The sequence below is a fragment of the Centroberyx gerrardi genome, chromosome 8 (genome assembly GCF_048128805.1).
Source record: "Centroberyx gerrardi isolate f3 chromosome 8, fCenGer3.hap1.cur.20231027, whole genome shotgun sequence".
NCBI classification, from domain to species: domain Eukaryota; kingdom Metazoa; phylum Chordata; class Actinopteri; order Beryciformes; family Berycidae; genus Centroberyx; species Centroberyx gerrardi.
Window position 1 is genome coordinate 12417203 of NC_136004.1, and position 19326 is coordinate 12436528.

The 19326-nt window shown below is 45.1% G+C and overlaps 1 protein-coding gene across 1 annotated transcript in view; it reads right to left on the reverse strand.

The window, feature by feature from the left end:
* Positions 1-19326, reverse strand: part of LOC139930903 (tetratricopeptide repeat protein 28-like) — a 162202-nt gene that overhangs the window by 26772 nt on the left and 116104 nt on the right. Inside the window, exons 6-7 of the mRNA XM_071924235.2 lie at positions 11010-11517; positions 56-852 (exon numbers count right to left, since the gene is read on the reverse strand). Of these exons, the coding sequence (XP_071780336.1) occupies positions 56-852; positions 11010-11517 (1305 nt within the window). The remainder of the gene's footprint in view (positions 1-55; positions 853-11009; positions 11518-19326) is intronic.

Here is a 19326-nt window from a genome sequence, read left to right on the forward strand (position 1 = left end):
TCCTAGTATATGGTATACCATATGAAGTGTGGAGCCAAACTATGTTTGACCGTACCTGGTGAGCTAAGGCCAGTTGCTGCTCATAAAACTGAATGGCTCCAGCCACGTCCTTTTTACAGACAAAAATGTCCCCCAGGTTACCCAGCGCTCTGAAGCGGGCCTGTGCATTGTTCAGGGACTGAGCTAGAGACAGCAGGTATTTCTGACACTCCTCTGCCTTGGCGAAGTCTCCCAGGGCCTTGAATGCCAGACCTAGGTTACAGTATGCCTTGGCCTGACTCAGTTTGTCATGAAGGTCCTTGGCCAGCGCTAGGTCCTGCTCATAGTACTTGACGGCATCCTGGTAGCTGCCCAAGCAGTAATGGGCATAACCCAGGTTGTGGCAAACCTTCCCTTCACTCTCCATGTCCTGGAGGTCAGGGGACAGCCGGAGGTACTGCTCATAGTAGGGCACGGCCTGAGGGAACTCTCCTCGAGAGCAGTGGAAGTTGCCCAGGTTGCCCAGAGCCCGCGCCTCGCTCTGGACGTCTCTGAGCTCGCGAGCGATGTTGAGGTGGTTCTGGTAGTGTTGCAGAGCGCGGTCGTGAGCTCCCAGGGCCTGGTAAGCCACAGCCAGGTTGCCGTGGGTGGAGGCCTGCGAGGCCCGGTCATTGACCTCCATGGAGATCTGCAGCTCCTGGCGGTGGTAGCGTACAGCCTGGTCAAAGGCGCCCAGCGCATTGTAGGCGTTACCCATGTTACCATAGGCCCGGCCCTGGGCAGCATAGTCATTCAGCTCCTGAACAATGGCCAGGTGTGTTTTGTGGAGTTTCAGTGCGGTCTCATAGTCCCCCTTCATCTGGTGGATAATGCCTGTGGAGAGGACAGGAGAGAGGAGGGGTTGAAGTTAACCAGCCATTCAGGGAAAAAAACTGCAATTGAGTAAAATTCAAGTGCCTCGTCAGCTCCTCCACGTACAAAGCAAGTCATTTGGTTGTTAAAATATGCTCTCTGAGCCATCTGTTCTCTGCTCACACAACACTCTCCCAAAGAAATATGGTCATTAAAATGTAGTGCAATCAAACAGAGTTATAACAACACCAAAATGGAATCATTAGATTGTCTAAGCTGTCCTTGATGATTGTGTCTTAGAGGAATTTTACCAAAACCAACAACTTTTCCACAGGGAGGGAAATTGTTATGAGAGAATAGTGAGAGAGAACAGAGAGAGAGGCGGAGGAGGAAGGAAAGCGAGTGAAAGTGGGAGAGAGCGGGAAGAGCAGATCGAAAGCTTAGCAAACAACTTTTGAAAAATGAGATAAGTGTGGAGAAACAATAAATAATGGAGAACCCTGTGCATTGAGCGTATTATCTCTGATAAAATACCATCCTCTGAAAAATAATAGCTTTACCCCACAGCCACAGCTGGCAGATACACACACACACACAGACATACACACACACATACACACACACGCACACACACACACACACACACACACACACACACACACACACACACACACACAGAGCTGCACATACACACAACACCCAAACAAATGTGCACCCACACCCACATGCCCATACAAACTGACAAATACACAGCGGAGGGTAAAGAGACATCACAGCTTATCTATCTCTCCTCCTTCCCTCTGAGAGTTACCAGTCATCTCTGGGTCTCTCCCTTTACATTGTCACCCAGCTTTCAATAACAATAATTACACTAATAACATCAAAGCATATTGGCTCCCTCAAGCAGAAGAAGAGAGGAGGGGATGGCCGCAGGCTGGCGGATGGAGCCGGAGAAAACGGCCGCAAGGCTAATAATCACTCACCACAGAAAGCTGTGTTGAGGAAAACACAGTCAGGCAGCCATTCATCTAGCATACAGCCTGGCCAACATGGCTTCGCTGCGTCAGCGTGGAGACTAATGGGACACTAGGATGGGGGCACAGCCGCTGGTAGGGCACCAGGGATGGGAAAGGAACTGGAGCCAGGGTGGGTGGGAAGCAGGGACTGAGAGAGGCTTTGTGGCTTGTGGTGAGAATGTGATGGTGCCGCAGGGATTAGCTACCGCCATGTGTGTTTTCCCATTTATTCCAACCCAAACCTGCCACATTACAGGCATGCACACAGGCTACATAAACAGTGGGACTGAAACTAAACAGGCAACGACTACAGAAGCTATATATGTGGATGCACATGCATGGAGATGTTTGTTCAATTAACAGCAGCACTTTACGCCAATGGGAATGGAAACACAGTTCTTACACTTTATAAGTGTATCCATGGGCCCCTGGGCTGCATGTGGGTTTTACACATTATAAGGCTTAACTGACACATCCTTTTAAAGTTGGCAGGATATAGAAGAAACTCACAAGACCCAAGCTTTGAAATTAGGTTGTAAAGAATGTGAAGGTACACTTGATTTTTCTAAGTCTATCAAGAGAAGAGATCAATCAAACTAACACACTCAAAATGTCTCAAAATTAAACAAGGAAAAACATCTGACAGAAACGTCTTCAAAGATCCACTGCCTACTTAATTCAGGCCATGACTCAGCATACAGCGGGAACCTACTGACAAATCAAATCTGTTTCGCTGTTTGTTTGCTTGTGTCCTCAGATTAAAGTGACATAACCTGAACTGACCTTGTAATCATCAGGTCATCACCCTGAGGAATTAGTATGCTAGCCATACCTCAGAGCAGAATACAGAGAGCAACAGTGCTGCCAGATACTGATGGAGAATTCAGATTCCAAGGGATGTAACTCCACAAGGAAGACTTTCACAACAAGTAAAATCCATCTGGTGCATTTGACTGAATACTCATGCAAGCATCCACCCCAAAAGTGTACAGTACAAGTACAGCACAAGTGTCTTTCAATATTTTTTTCAGGATTAATACTGCTTGGATTTTGAAGTCCCACTGGTGTAGACATTTCCCACCCCATGGACAGAGCCTAGCCTTTCCTGGGAGTCTTTCCTGAGAGTGAGAGCATGTTAACATTCACAGCAGGCGGGTTGGAAGAGCACTGACAGCCCTCGCCACAAAGTCACTCCCAAGGTTATGCCTTCCCCATGGAGGCTGATCTCACTGAGGATATAATGCCTATTGATTTATTACCAGCAAACATGTTCCATGCTGGAGGCTAAAAATGGAGCTGGGGCTGGGCAATTGATGGAAGGGGCACAGGAGAAGGCTGGGATGAAGGATATGGGGTGTATGGCTAGGTTTGAGGTTGGACCTGGAAGTTGGAGCCAAAATTGCCATAAGCCTTAGGCTATGCCTGGAGCCACACTTGAAGCAAGGAAATATTTTCTGCCCCCCTCCCATATGGTAAGAGGATTATGGAGCCCTCTGGGAATACTATCCAGCATGATAGTAAATAAAGCCATACCCTACACCCTAGTAAATGCTGTTGGAACACAATAATTGGGAATTAGGAAGGAGGTCTAGTCGAAGTGGCCACTGTGGCATGTTGTCCAATTCAAAATGACCCCAAAAAACAGTCCAGTCAGTTGAACTTTTGTCAAACTATATGGACCTGACTGTAACATGTTAAAGAATATGTCTCTTTCATTCCCCTTTTGCACACTGCTTGAGACAATGACTGTGAAAAAGAGGGATAAAGGACAGACCACATCATTCAAATACAGTCAGACAGACACACACACACATGTGCACGCTCAAACACACACATTTTTACACACAGCCCCATCCATCCCCCCATAACCAAAGACATTAAAAGCGTGGCAATGTGTTGTCACTTTTCATTACACAGCCGGCTGTACATAGAGGGATATGCAGCAGTGATGACTTTGAGGGATGGTGTCGTGTTCAGAGTAAATCACTGTGTCATTCTCCCAGTAGCTATGGAGGTCCGGAGCGCTGCTGCCTAGCTAAGAGGATTTCCCCAACAATGGTACTGCTGCCGCTGGGTTGGGGTGATACTGGGAATAGAACCGAGATGACCAGCCTCAGCCCAAAAATACTAACTCTAGTGTTTTCCTCATTCATATTTCAGAATGAGGTCAACATTATAATTTACGTTCATGTTTGAGACCTAAAATCCAGAGCAGGATTGCTGGAATCGTGGTGTTGGAAAATACTGATGTCTATTCAGGTCTCATCTCAAGCAGATGGCGTGTATAAAACATCAAAATGGGGAGTCAAATTGTGAAGGAAATTCCTGTGAGATTGCGTCTGTATTCACAAGGCATTTTATCTTACCACAGCTAGCATAGGTAGCTTAGTACTTCTAAATATTAAAATTATTTACAATGTTGAGGTAGCAGTTGACTTTAAGAAGCTATTTACAAAGCTGCTTGCACCACCTTTTTGCTGAAATAATAGCGTTGACTCTAATTGACTGTTGTCTCTAATTGACTGATCAGGGTTGTAGTATTTCATATTACATTACAGAGGCTAAAACAAGGTGCATTGATTTACAATGCAGCGTGATTATGAATGCAACACCAGTACTCAAAAAAAAAAATAGTGAGGTAGCACATCCAAAATTTGAGAAAAAAAAAAAAAAGCCCAAAAAACAAAAACAGGAAATAGTACTCACAATGCTCTAGGTGGGCTCATTCTCTGTAAAGTCCTTTGAGACACGCTTTGTGACGAGACATGCTGAGTGATGAAGGGCTATATAAATAAATTTGACTGGATTTGACTTCACTACACTCATTTATTGGGGCACACACCACGAAACACATTTGAACGCTCTGATGAGGATTTTCTTGCCGGAACATATCGGCGTTTTGTGGTGTGTGCCCCAATAAATGACTGTAATGTGAGTATTACATCCTATCTCACTCTTTATTGAGAAGTCCTATTGGATTTGAGTGTTTTTGGCTCAGCACTCACAAGATTTCCATTGTCACATAGTACCACTAATTATGAATGGCAAATGAGACTGTCTTAACACGTTTTCCTAGTTTGAATGCAGTGTTGCTAAGCGTGAAAGAATATGCTGTTGTTTTTTTGGGTCAGTAAATAAAACATAGTTTGAAGTGTCTAGCTTGACTAACAATCTTAGTCACCATCAAGTATGGTGTCAGAGAAACTAGGATTATGTCAGATTGAAAAGGTCATTACTGAGTATGTGTAGCAACCAAAGATAAATATGAGGATTACTTTCAGAGAGACTTTTAAAATTAGACATAATCAGACTATATACAATATACAAGAATGTATGTTATGATCTGTGGGGGGAGGTAGAGAGCTGAGGCAGAGTCTAGTTCCTCCTGGGTCCCGCAGGAGTGGGGGCGGGGCGGGGCTGGGGTCTGGGCTTAAGGTACCAAATCCTCACTCGCAGACACAGACATCTCCTACAGTCTGACAGACACACTGAGAGAGACAGGAAGGCGGAAGATAAAAAGAACAGGGGATGGATAGATGGATGTGTGCTGGGTGGGAGGCCTGCCAACAGAAACACACACAGACAGAGCGCTGCAGCCCTGCGCCTGCAGCCCCAGCTGAGCTGCTTCCTCCCTGCTCCAGCTGACCCTCTCCCCTCCTTCAGCTCACCAAACCAACTGTCACTGGCCTGTCCACGCACATGACATCTGATTCCTCCTACTGCTTATATCAACACGATCCTTACAGCATGCTCAGTGTCTCAATCTCTCCTTTTTTTTTTTTTTTTTTTTTTACACTGCACAACAGCCTCTCCGTTTAGGAAGAGATCACATTTCATGCTGAATTTGCAGATGTGCTGACGAAAAGGGCACAGTTGCTTAATGCAAAGGAATGCTGCAGCGCTTGTGTTTCATTTAATAGCTCCTTAGTGAGTAGAATAATAAATGCATACAGATATACAGCAAGCTACAACTATGTGTAAGCACTGGGACAACGAGGGAGAGTGTTTCACGGGGCCTCTAGTCCAGTTTTTGGCATGGTCCTCTGTCATGAGATTTAAGGGGGCCATGTAGGGGGAGGTTGCTGTTGCTGCTTTTCCATGAACAGAAATCTGGGGCCAGGCTGCAAAGATCAGCTAGCTAGTAAGGAGCTCTCCAGGAGAGTAAAATAGGACTGGCATCCCATATAATCCCTCCACCCCTTCTCCAACCATCCTTCTTTCCTTCCCCTCTGTCCTCTCCTCCAGCAGGCCGGCCGATATTTACTCGAGGCGTTTACCCGCTCATTAATGGAGAGTTGAAGATGTCACCACTCCGAGATAAATGCACTTTTTTATGTATTTGTTAGGCTCTTTCCCTGTCTCTTTCCTTACAGCGTTCCTTCATTCATCCTGTCTGGGCCATTAGGCTCGCTAAATTCCTCTGTAAATTCAGCAGCTACTCTCCTGCTCCCTCTTCCTGACCAGTCTAATAAAATATCTACAATCTGTGCCGTTTCCAAAGGCTCGAGTACAAACCTGAGTAATCCCTATGCCTCTGTGCTCCAGGCAAGTCTGTTCCCAGTCTGTAGTTTGTTCCTGCTGTGGGCAGTCTGAACACCACCGCCAAGGTAGCGGGTCTATGTTGTTCACGCAACCAATGACTGCTCCCCCAGTCATGACAGGCTGGCTGAGGTGAAAACAGGGCTGGCTTATTCTGCTGCTGATATTTTGCCATGGCGGTCATGTATTATTAGGGGTTCAAGCCCGTAAGGCTGAAACCCTTTGCTAGGATTCCTCTTCTTCTTTTTCAGCCCTAAAACAGTCTGTACCTCAGAGACCGCAAGTCCTAGAGCAACCAAATGTGGTGGATAGGTTTCAAACTCCCCCACTACACATGCAACAAAAATGACTATTATTATTAATTATTATTGGACAGATGGTGGCGCTATAACAAGCAACCTTATGTTTTGGCCAATAACTCCTGAACCATAAGGTTTAGAATAAAAAAATATTTCCACCATGATAGCTTTTCTGCCATATTTTAATTTTTTCATCACTCTGAGGTAAGGGATTTCACTTTGCTAATTACCTGATAATTCTTCCTATTTACGTGACATGCAGGAAGAAGGCTATGTTGTCACAACCACGTCTTTATCTATCCCTGACAGCTGCCGACAAATTTCTTCTTGTAATCAGATGCTGAGGTGCTCTCTTATTTCAGCGTCAGCCTTATTTGAAGACATGTTTGCCAACAAATGCAGTGCATTAAATACACCATGTGTCATGTGTGCTCGATCCATTAATGTGACATCTTTATTGTCACACATCGTTGCAAAGCTTGATCAAAATGTTACTATGTATGAACGAAGCAACTCCAGCTCTCATTTACACATGACCCTTAAATGGCTGTATGTGTGAAAGACGTTTATAAAAAAAAAGCTCTGAAGGTAATACAACATAGAGGTTATAGCCCACCAATGACCCAGTGAGGTGGATGCAGAGCATCGCAGCGCATTTTCTGATTCTGTGTTGTTTTTGTGATCCACACTGCCTGTTGTTTTCTTGTGTTTGTTGCTTTGTTTTTTGCGAGCATCAGCAGAAAGCAATCCCCAGGGATGCTGGATAAAAACAAGGAGAGTGATTGCTTAATTAGGACTTTTACCTCCGGCCCTTCTAACTGATGGAGCGGACATTTCAAATGACTTCTTTGAGACATACGGCCAAACAATGAAGTGTGAATTGGACGCAGCGTGCAAAAGCACAAGAAAGAACAACATAAAACAAAAGCGCTTCCAAACAAACTTATTTAAAGTCTCTTTGAAGTGAATTGCAAGGGAAAATAATACAATTTAGATTCTGTTTCATGAATAACAGAAATGTGAACTAAATGCGAAGCCACCATTTCAGTCCTCTCTCAGATATTAAATATTGCTGACTCGGGGGTAAGTTAGCCCATTAATGAATAATAAATGGGGCTGGAATGCAACATTTTCATATCCTTTATAGGTCAGAGTGTGCTGAGCCAGGGCTGTTGGTACCGCTGGGCATCACAGTTAGATATTAAAGCATGGTGTTGTGGTGTAGCACAGATCTCTACACAACTGTACCTCAGAGCCATGTCAGCTACTGCTCCGCCCACACTACACGCATCATTAAAGACAAGCTGAGAGGGCATAATAAAAGTTCGTTCTCTCCCGCTTCTTGCAACTTCCCCTTCCCATCTCTCCTGCAATGTTTTTTGCCTTTACCACTGCTCGTTAATCTTCACTCGATCATCCTTCCTCCTCTTTGTGCGCGGCGTAAAGGGATGCAGCATTTTCTGAAGTCTGAAACAACATCCTGTTAAGTTTAGCCCATATCTTCCTGTGCCAAGCAGGCTTGTGGGCGTTGATGACGGAGCAACAACGTACGCCCCACCGCCACAAACAAGAACAACAACAACAACAATGGTGCAATTACAGAAATGACGCTTCACAAGCTCCACTTCATTCTCTGTTATCTTCATTATTCAGCTCCTCTCGAATCAGCTATTAAAGGTAATTAAGCGATTCATCAAGTCAGTTTCAATTACTGGGAGCTTGACAGCTGCAGATTACAATCAGTAGGGGTGAGGGGAGAGAGGGAGGGAGGTATGGAAAAGTGAGAGAAAGGAGAGAAAGAAAATAGACGAGAAGTACCAACAGAGAGGCGACATTCAGGCAGGCAGTGAGCGCCTCTGGTTGTCAGAGCTACTGTATTCCCATGATGCTGTCCAGCTCGTCCAGGCAGTCTGCATGGAGCAACAGGCCTTATCGCCACCACCCACTCATTTAGCTTCTGCTCTGTCACCAGTTGGGGGTCTCTGAGACTACATCAGCTGCACTGTAATTACTCTGTCATGGATTGGAAATACTGTAACGTTGCAAGTAATGCTATACAATCACTATGCCAGCCAACTTCTGAATAACAACTTAAGATTGTGCTGTGGCTGTCATAATGCCAGTCAGACTTGAGACGAGAATAGATTTGCTGCATGAAATAAACTGCCCACTGTAATAAAGCTCCCATGTAGCATCATAAACTGGTCCCACTAGAGGCCCTAATTTATGACAACCAGTTATCAGCACACCTTTCAAAATATGTGTGTGTTAGAGCTAAGAGCAAACCAGGCTGTGCGACCATTACGCTGGTCAAAGGACAACTTCAATTTATGTTTGGCTGATTAACCCTGCTCCCTGCTTGCACACTTTCTCACATTAGGATATGGAATAATTCATCTGGGAGGAACCATTATGCCTCTTAGTTGTCCATTAGAGTCAGGTTTACAACTGTCTTGATGGCTATCGTAAGTCATCCAGCATAGGTTATAATAGCTGGACTAAATACGGCAGAATTGGCCATGTCATACACCTCATGGGGTATTGAATATCCACAGGGACACCTTTATCCCCATATTCCCTTTTATCATTATATTAGCAGGCTCCACAAGGTTACCTTGCTAATAATTTCATTTCAGCAGGATTTTGGCTGTAAAACCCTGGCTTGTAAAGGGGACAATAATTACATTTTAAGTTCCAATCAAAAGACCTGATCATATAGTTAATTTCCCCCCTCTCATTTTTATTTATCTTCAGCCCAGGATTCATTTTCTAGATTTGATTAAGTCCTAGCCAGTGTGGGGGGAGAGAGCCGAGCAGAGCAGGGTAATGCGGAGAGAGATTTCCCATGAAAAATTGAAAGGTTTTTTTATGGGCTTCATTTATACTGTGATAGTGTGTGTTATATGTTGGCGTTCCATCACCCTGGAACATCCTGGGCTCACAAATCGCTGATGGCTCACCGTCCTCCTCTCTGGCTGCATGCAGGGAGGCTGCACTACATTACCTTACCTCTATAATCGACTGGGTATAATATACTGCAGAACATAATGCAACACTGAAGTATATCTAAAAATAATTATACATAATACAGTGATAATACAACAATATGCTGTTGGTCCTTGCCTAAAGCAAGAAAAACACTGGTCTTAATCACATCAATGGAATTAACAATAATAAGTAAACAGCTCATATATATGAAGACAAACAAAGGAATGTAGCCAAGAGCAGAGTGAAAACATTAGCAGTACAAGAGATGTTTTCAGACTATAACCCAAAAACAATGAAAAGGCAGGCGGTGAAAATAACATGAGAGGAATATGATTATCAGGACTTACAATTTAGCACAACTCACCCTAGAACACAGGGAGAATACTGTAATTGAACAGTGAATACTAAATCTCATCGGTGACACCTCAATCTCTCTGTCTCTCTCTTTTTTTTCCTTCTTGTCCGGCCCAGCTCCATTTGAGGAAGCAAGCCAGGTGCACTGTAGGTCAGTAGCTTGCGTAAATCCCCATGCTGAACCAAACATACAGTAAACACTTACCTCCTTACGATCTGCGAGATTAACTTTCTAACTACCAGGTGCTTCCTTATCCTTCAGGATGTGGTAAAACACAGACTGATCACATGTGCTTCTGGACACTAAGCTCTACATTGTCCTCAGCTGCTCGGGTCACAGAGGATTCGCTAAGGTAGAGATACATGCACTAGAGACATGCTTCAAGTGGACTTGCATGTGAGATGGAAGGAGATGGTTTCTAGTCCCTCACCCTGTCCAAGTTTACAGGAATAGGCCGCTGCTCCATGCTAACTTTTTAGCATTCACTATGTTGAGTGATAGTAGGCAACTAGCATTATCCAAAGTAAGCAGACCTTTTTAGTAATAAAACAATACTGTTGGTTTTTGTGGCCTGTAGATTCATACAGTTTAAAAATATATACATTAAAAAAAGATCTTTAACTCAATATAGCTGATACAGCCATGGTTTAGTTTTGGAACAATTTCAGATGAGAAGCCACATATTCATCCCCTGTGATTTTTAGCTGTACACATTCTCCCACTACGTTATTTTTGTATCATATTTAATGTAAATTTTACCACTCTGCCAGCTGCATATCATTTAAAATAACTTACCATTTAGCTTTAGAGCTTTGAGATGATGCTAGTCGCCTATACTGTCACTCAACATAGTGTATGCTAAAGTGTTAGCGGTAATGTTAGTGTTAATGTTCTCATCACTGAACAGTTAAGTTGACCAACAGGCCAGTCTCCCATAAACTTAGTGTATTCCTTTAAGCCTTCAGTGCTTTGCATACGTACCCAGATTGGAGGAGGCCCTTCCTTCTGCGGCCCTGTCCTTCAAGCCCTCAGCTATGGACAGCTGCTGTTCATGGTACTGCTTCGCCCTCTCCAGGTCCTGCATGCAGCGGGCAGCGTGACCCAGTCCGGCGTAGGCTCTCATCTCGATCGACTGCTCCTCCAGCTCTTGGGCTAGTTCCAGAACGTGAGTATGGTAGGACATGGCCTTGTCAAAATTACGATGGTAGTGGTAGGCACTGCCTAGGTTACTGTAGGCCCGAGCCTCCTCTCGTTTATTTTCCAGGGCCTTGGCGATGCCCAGGTGCTGCTCATGGCACTGGACGGCATTGTCAAAGTCTCCCATGGCGATGTACACGGCCCCCATGTTGCCCAACTCCCGAGCCTCAGACAACTGATCCTTGGACTGCTTGGCTAGCAGGACACATTGCTTGTGGCTGGCTAGGGCATTAGGATAGTCCCCTATGGCTGTGTACACATGGCCCAGGCTGCTCAGGGCCATGGAGGCAGCCTATGGACAGAGAGAGAGAGAGAGAGAGACAGCATGTAAGAAAAACATCAAGCTAATAACAATAGGCAAATGAAAACAGCTTCTTTAAGTATTACAGTTTGGTGCTTATGTATCTCAGATTCCCCCCCACACTTAAACGTCGCTTTAGTCAGAAGTGCATCAAATGAAAAAACACCAACAACAACAACAAAAAATAGAAAAACAATATCAAAACCTTATTGCTCAGAGACCAAACAACAAACAAAAACTGATTTGATTCCTTCTTTGCTAGGCCAGGAGGGGGGTAAACCATGATGCAGATCAGCGCAGCAGCAGGCTTGCTTTAAAGCCGACAGTTTGCCCACTGCAATCATGCTTCATGGCGTGCCACCACCAATGGAACAAAGACACAGCTAATCAGGGGGGAGAAGAGAGGGGCTTAGCTTCACACTAGAGCTGTGGGAGACCAACTGGCTGACTGACTGACTAATTCTCCTCATCTAGGTTACTGCTGGCAAGACCTCTCAAATTAAAGACACAGAGAAGGACATTCTCTGTGTATTCTCATCCACCCTATCTTCCATTTTTTCACCACTGTCCACCTGTGAAAATAAAACTACAGAGAGCACCGGCTAAACCTGCGAAACAGGGGTTTAGTAGTAAAATGGAGAGATTTGAAAAAGTGCAGGCTTGACCTCCTATGTGACACATTCACTGTAGGCTTATTAGCTGTTTATACAGAGGGTAAACAGCTGGGAATTGGGGGCAGCTGTCTTTGTGTGGACAGATGTTCAATTAATCATGCAGGGCCGGCTAATAAAGCATCCCTTTCCTGAGGTCCCACTCTGCGTCCTCCAGCCAGGGAGGGGGTTGGACGCCGGCCAGTAGAGAGGACAGTCACCCTGACAATGAAGGCCACAGCGCTGCTCGTCTCGCCTGCCTTGGAGCTTCACCAGCAGGGACGTCCTGGGTCCAACTGGGGGCATTTAGCGCAAATATGACAACTGGAAAGTCAAACTAAACTACAGTAAAGAAGACCTAGTCACTGCATTTTGTGTTGTAAGATGAAAACGTTTTCACACATATATGTTGTAATATTACAGCTTCTATACAACATTTGTGCCTCAGAAGAGGCATGACCATCACTGCCTCTAGAGCAGGCTGATACACATTAGAATCCCAAATCTATGTATCTATTATTTCACAAATACAGCGGAATGTAATTTGAAGAAATGTGCCCACAGAGAGCAAGAGAAATTTCCACTTTGCTCTGGGACCATATGATGAAAACATTGAGTCCTATGAATAAATGAAAAACAATGCACATTGTTAGAAAAAAATCAATACAACAGAACACTCCCAAAGACGCTTATACATGCAGACACTCTCTTTTCTTTCAATCTTTCATAAATTCTTTTCCTGAAAGCACACATACACACCGCCTCCCTATCTTTCCTTCATTTCACATGGCTGCTGATGCCTGGAACCAATTACCTGCCGACATAAGGACTTCCAGCAGTTTGCTCAAGTTTAAAGACTCGACAAGGCATTATACGGGCCCAGGGAGGCAATTACCCTCCGTCACAACTGTTGCTGTTTCATGTTCCCAGATAGCCTATCTAGGGCTGCTCAATTACATGTGCCTTTTGAAGCTCCGCTCCATCTCTCTGACTCCAACTTCCACTTTTCTGAGCCGAAAACAGAGAGGATTCCTCATCTCTGTCTGTCTTAAAGTGAGTGCAGAGGCAGAAACGGAGAGAAAGCGCGAGAGGGAGAGAGAGAGGGAGAGCAATCTTTCTCCAGTTGAGATGAGTTGCTCTTGTGATCAGTGTCCCTCTAAAGTGAGACTGCAACGCTGCATTTTCTCCTCAGATGGAAGCCAAGATAGGCAGATAATGAGGAGCCAGTCTTGCCAGTCACAGAGGATGCACTCTGTTTGGCTCAGGGACAGACACTGCGCCCATATCTCTCTCGCTCCTGACTCCAGCCCTCTCCCACCACTACTCATTTTGACTCCCCACCAATATCGCAAAATAACATGCAGTCCGGGAAGGAAATAATTGCCTGAAATACATAATTTCTGCCAAATTGACTTCATTCTAATATGATTCCATTTCTTTTCTTCACTTATCTTTCCTCCCTCCCTGCCTCTTACTCTCTCTCTCTCTCTCCCCTACCTCTCTCATTCTGACTGCAGTCAGATCTGATTGTGTTTACAGAGTCCAGCCCTTCCCCCGGATGTGTGCTGATTTGATTAATCCTAACGTCGGCCTTTATAAACTGTTGATAAACCGCTGGCTCTTATCAGCAAACACATTTTGCACCGAGGGTCCCCTAATGAAAGGTAAACTAGTTCTGCCTGGGAGAGGAGAGAAGAGGAGAGGAGAGGGAGGCGGTAGGGGAGGGCTGAGATGACATGTTAATCAGAGATGCTTGGCTTCAACAACACTATTCCATTTCACTCTTCTGACAAGGACAGTGGTTTAGGATTCCTAGCTGATTCTCCACTGTCAGCCCTCTTCCCTAAGTATGTTTATATTCCACAGCACATTAGAGAAACGGCTGTTTTCATAGCACATGCTAGAGGTAATGTATTGTACTCAGCATAATTAGCCCCTTATGCCATGCAGCAGCGTTGCTCTTGATGGCTGGGCTGGATTGTGTGTGATTTCTGTGACTCTGGGCCCCTGGTGTGTGTTTTATTTCTCTGCCTGGAACGGCAGAGTGCTGCCCACCACTTCACTGCTGTGTTGAGTTATGTGGTTATGCCTTTCCTTGCAGCTGTGTGAATATGCCTTGAGATCCTCCCTATTTGACTTTAGACCCGAGAGCTCTGATATACTCCCAACAACCAAGGCTATCATCACTGACTGACAGTGCTTATGGGATGGACATGGTTGCCATGGGAACGTAAATGGTTGGATTAGAGCCTACCAGGCCTTGTAGAAGAGACTGCCACCTCTATATGATTCTGAACAATAGTCTGTTACCTCCTCCTGTGCAGACAGCAATCAGTAAACAAAGGCATGGACGAGTGCACAAACAAGCACCCACTGCTCTGACACAAACTGTTTTCATAGAAAAATACCTAGCTGCCTGTTGCTTCTTTGATTGTACGTCTTAGCTACATTTCCTTGTAACCAGGCCTCTCTACTGACATGGATTTACAAATTCCACCTGAACAGAGATCTCTACAATCTGGAGTTATAGCCTAACTTGATGAAACCCGATGTTAGTAAGGTGGTAATTTTATGATACTACACAGATAAACACACAAATTATCTGATGGCCACAGGATACAATATTGAACTGCTGCCACTCCAGAGAATTCAACATAACCCCAGAGAGAGAGAGAGAGAGAGAGAGAGAAAATCAGTCTCCTGGTAAGGTGTGAAGTGTTAAAGAGCCCATGGTTTGCCCTCTGTCCCAAAGACAGTGTCCTATAGGAGGGCAGGGCAGCCGCTACTTCAGTAAAGTGCTGTTAATGGGATTATATGGGAGAGAGGAGAGGAGTCAGGCTCTCTTGACAAGAGGGGATGGAATACAGGTTTTATTCCATTACCAGAGAGGTGGGAACAACCCTCTGTCTCACTGTGCCAACACAGATGTTACGTTATTAGGCTAGAAACATTGCTTGCACAAATGCACAGGCACGCACAAACTGCATACATTCTGGCATACAGAAATGTAAGATGTTACATTTCTGTGTACTACCTTAATTACCAGGGTAAACAACGCTATATTAGCATTTAATTTCACAATACTGAGTGATTTGGGTGTGGCAAAAACATGAATATGATTATGATTTTAGAAACAGTAACAATTATACAAATGTAACACAACAAGCTGCATTGCTGTGCAAATAATGGCTATGAAGTATGCTAATTATCATGCAAGATATGTGCTCAGTGTTGCTACTGCAGTGTTTACACATTACGCAGATACATGGGTGAATTCCTGTGTGACACAAATGTACGTATATGTATATATATATATATATATATATATATATATATATATATACACACTGCTACTTAATTCCGTGGTTGAACATCAGAGAAACAAGCTAGCTATGGTATTAGCTAGCACTTCAAAAAGATGACTCGTGCGAGCGAAAACACTACAGCCCTCCATACAAACACCAACAGCCCACACACACACACACACACACACACACACACACACACACACACACACACACACAAACAGCTGTCTAATTAAAAGGCAGTGTAGAGGGAAGGTGAGGAGGACCATGCACCAGTGTTTCCCTTAACGAGCTGGGCTCCAGCAGCAACAGGAGCTGCCTGGCAGGGAACAGAACCACACACTGGAGGGAGCGGGGTATGGAGCGTGTGGGGGGAGGAGGGGGCAGATAAAAGGCTAGGGGAGAGATTGTGTTTGAAGGATGAGAGGAGAGAATGCTGGAGACATCCCCGGGGCGAGGATGTCTTCAGATCTGAATTCACCTGCAGAGATGCATTTTGACAAAAAAGGAAACATCTCAACTGTAATAAACAAGAAGACGGAACAGACCGGTCAGAGATTCTCTCAAAGAAACTTGAATGATGCCTTCTAGAGGTGCATGTATTTGTGTGTGTGTGTGTGTGTGTGTGTGTGTGTGTGTGTGTGTGTGTGTGTGTGTGTGTGCGCGCATGCACGCAAGCATGTGCGCGTTGAAGAGAGAGAATAGGGGGAGTGTAGAGGAGGCATGTTGGTGATGTCAGTGTGGAGGCTGGGGGTGGGGATAGGGATGATAAAATATTCAGCTGGTTTTATGGGTGCATACTCCATTCTCTCTCCTTGCTCGGTGTTTGCACACAGATATGGATCCTGTGGGAGCCACCATTAGATCGGCCAAATGACTGCCTCTCCGCCATATCAAAACCTTCTGCTTTTTTAAGCAGGCAAGTGCTGTGCTCTGCCAAGCGAGGGCACGTACAGCTGTGCCTGATTGCTCTCTTTCTCACACACACACACACACACACACACACACACACAACAGCATTCAACCATCAGCAGGGGGGTGGTGGTGGGGTTGGGGTGAGGATGGCGGGGAGTTGGCAGTCGACTGTGGCTGATAAGCCAGGCGCAGGCCAGGTTAAATTCAACTTGGCATCCTCTGGACCCAAAAGACAGACCCCTTCCTCTTTACCTGTCCACCGCTGCAGCAGCCACCACCGAATACAAAATATTCAAGATAGTCATAACTCTGTCTTTTCCCCAATACCAGATCAATGCATATTATATTCTCTGCACTATACAGTACATATATTGCATATTGTATATATACTATAATTTATTTCAGATGGCCTAGTTACGAAAAGGTTGTTTTTCAGTTTCAGAGGATGGGACAGTAAAATGTTTAACAAACTAACAGATAAGTAAATTGGCTGATAACCAATTTCTCCAATCCATGATCTGAACTAATCTTACAGTGATGAGATACCAGTGAAGCCACTTGTTTCACCATGACCTGTGTGACCTCCAGCTTGTAGATAAATGACGCCAGAGGGCTTGTAGCTTGATAATTCCTTTAGCCTTCACAGGACATGTTCACAAAGGATTGATTGTCGTGAAAGGTCAAGCTGTGGGTAAGGGCACTCGTGACAGCTACTCTGCTGTCTGTCATACCGTCTGCTATACAAACCGTCACACACAATCACACACATGAATGCACACTCACACATGGCCACACTTAAACACATACTCTACACTCAGGTACAAGCACACAGACACACACACACACACACATGCAGTATGCAGCATCACACAAAATGCACCTATTAATAAGCACAAGCTGCAGCCCATGCTTTGCTTTGCCTAGTGAAAAAGAACTGTTATTTATTTTTTTTCTGAACTGTGGGTAGCCTGTGCAGTGGTGCCAGGCAAATGGTGGATCATTTGTGGTTACACCAGAGACCCAGCATACATTCACTCACACATCCTTACACAGACAGACACAAAGTAATACACAAACATACCAAATGTATCCCAGAGCTTTGTGGGCTCTGTGTGTGTGTGTGTGTGTGTGTGTGTGTGTGTGTATGCGTGTGTTTCCACTGAGCTATTTGTGCGTGAGCATGCGTGTGTGTGTGCCTGCATGTGTGTGCACGTGCACGTATGTGTGGGCTCATGTGTGTGGGCCCGTGTGTGCACCCGTATTTTTGCATATGTGTGTATGTTTGCCTGAGACTGTGTATTTGTGTGTGACGATGGCTAACAGGCAGCAGAGAGGAAGAAACGTGAGAGGCAAAGAGTAAAATTGGCTCTGACAGTCTCCATTGGTGTTGGTGGAAAATTTGACTGTGCCCTTCAAGTGGTGTGTGGGGGTTTGATATTTCAAGCTCCCTCTCTCTTGACAACACGCTAGACAAAACAAGAAGGGTTTACAGAAATGGCCAAACGTTAAGTGAGGAAGAGAGAGAGGGGGCGACATAGTAACTGAGCTGGGGCTCCACCTTTCCCTCCCCCCGCCCCTTGCCTCAGTCCCAGTGCCTGTCCCTTGTGACAGGATGTCAGCATTGTTCAAATGTAACAACAGCCCTCCTGCTTACTGATATAAACACATGAATCTAAAGTCCGGTTGAGAAGGAAGTTGAAGAGGTGGCATATCGGGGGAGCAGGGCGCTGTGAATGAATCTTAATGTACTCTAAATCAGAGCAAAGCCTTGAAGGGCTGCACGGTGCTGCTGTTTATTTCTATAGTAAAGTCAATTCTCCATAGGGATAACTGTGTGATGTCTGCTGGTGCAGGGAATCAATTCAAGAGAGACCTTGTGGTGACAGATGGGGAAATCACAGTTGCAATGGTATTTGAAAGTCATTTCAGTAGGTTTTTGAGGTAAACATCAAGGTTTGCCACTTTGCGAGGCATCAGGCTAGGGATAAAGCAGAGACAGACATGTAGTGCTGTGAACAGTGGCTAACTCCTTTAAACATTGATAGGAATGAGAAACAGTTAGAGTCACACTATTCAATGTGATCAAAAAGGATTGCGCTTACCCCGAATCTTTCTACCTGCTCTCTCTGTGGGCAACAGAAATCTTATGAAAGAGAAACAAAGAGAACAATAGAGATCCAATCATGCTGCAGGTGGAGTACCAGAGAGAAGGGATAACAACACCAGGGCTCTAAAGTTAGATGAAAGGGCTGCAACAGTTGATGATACAACAACGTCATTTACAATGTCCATCCATTAAAAGCTAATTAGCTGCTGTTATGGCTTCATGCTGTGTCTGAGGACAGAGCGCTAAATATAGCATGGCTTACAGGGCCCCACTTGCATCTGAAAGCATCCAGCAGGAAGCAGTCAGTCCAAGGACGCAGGAGTCCAGGGTTATTCAAGGGCGTTTTGGAAGCCTAGGGATGGGAGGCGCTCCCTGTCAGCCCATACAGCTGGACAAATCAGGCCTGACATGCAGGACCACATAGTCCAACCCCATAGCATTTCACTGGTACACAAAAAATTCCATTCGTTAGGTGGGGGGGAGGAGAGGAGAGGAGAGGGGATGAGAGGAGAGGGGAGGAGAGGAGAGGAGAGGAGAGGAGAGGAGAGGAGAGGAGAGGAGAGATAAGAGAGCAGGTCAGGTCTGTGGGCCCAGATCAATATGAGCTGGCCAGAGCTGTTGCCTGGAGCAGCCTGACACAGTGAAAGGAATGAAGAGTGACAGTCCAAATGTACAGACTCTCTCAGCAGCTCGCAGCTCTCTCTGAGATGAGAGACAGAGCTTTTGTGCGTCTCTCCTCAAATCCATCCGCAACAGCAAGCAACTCATGCCTAATGGGTTTAGACCAAATCAGATTTCTATGAAATAGAGGGATGCATGGCTG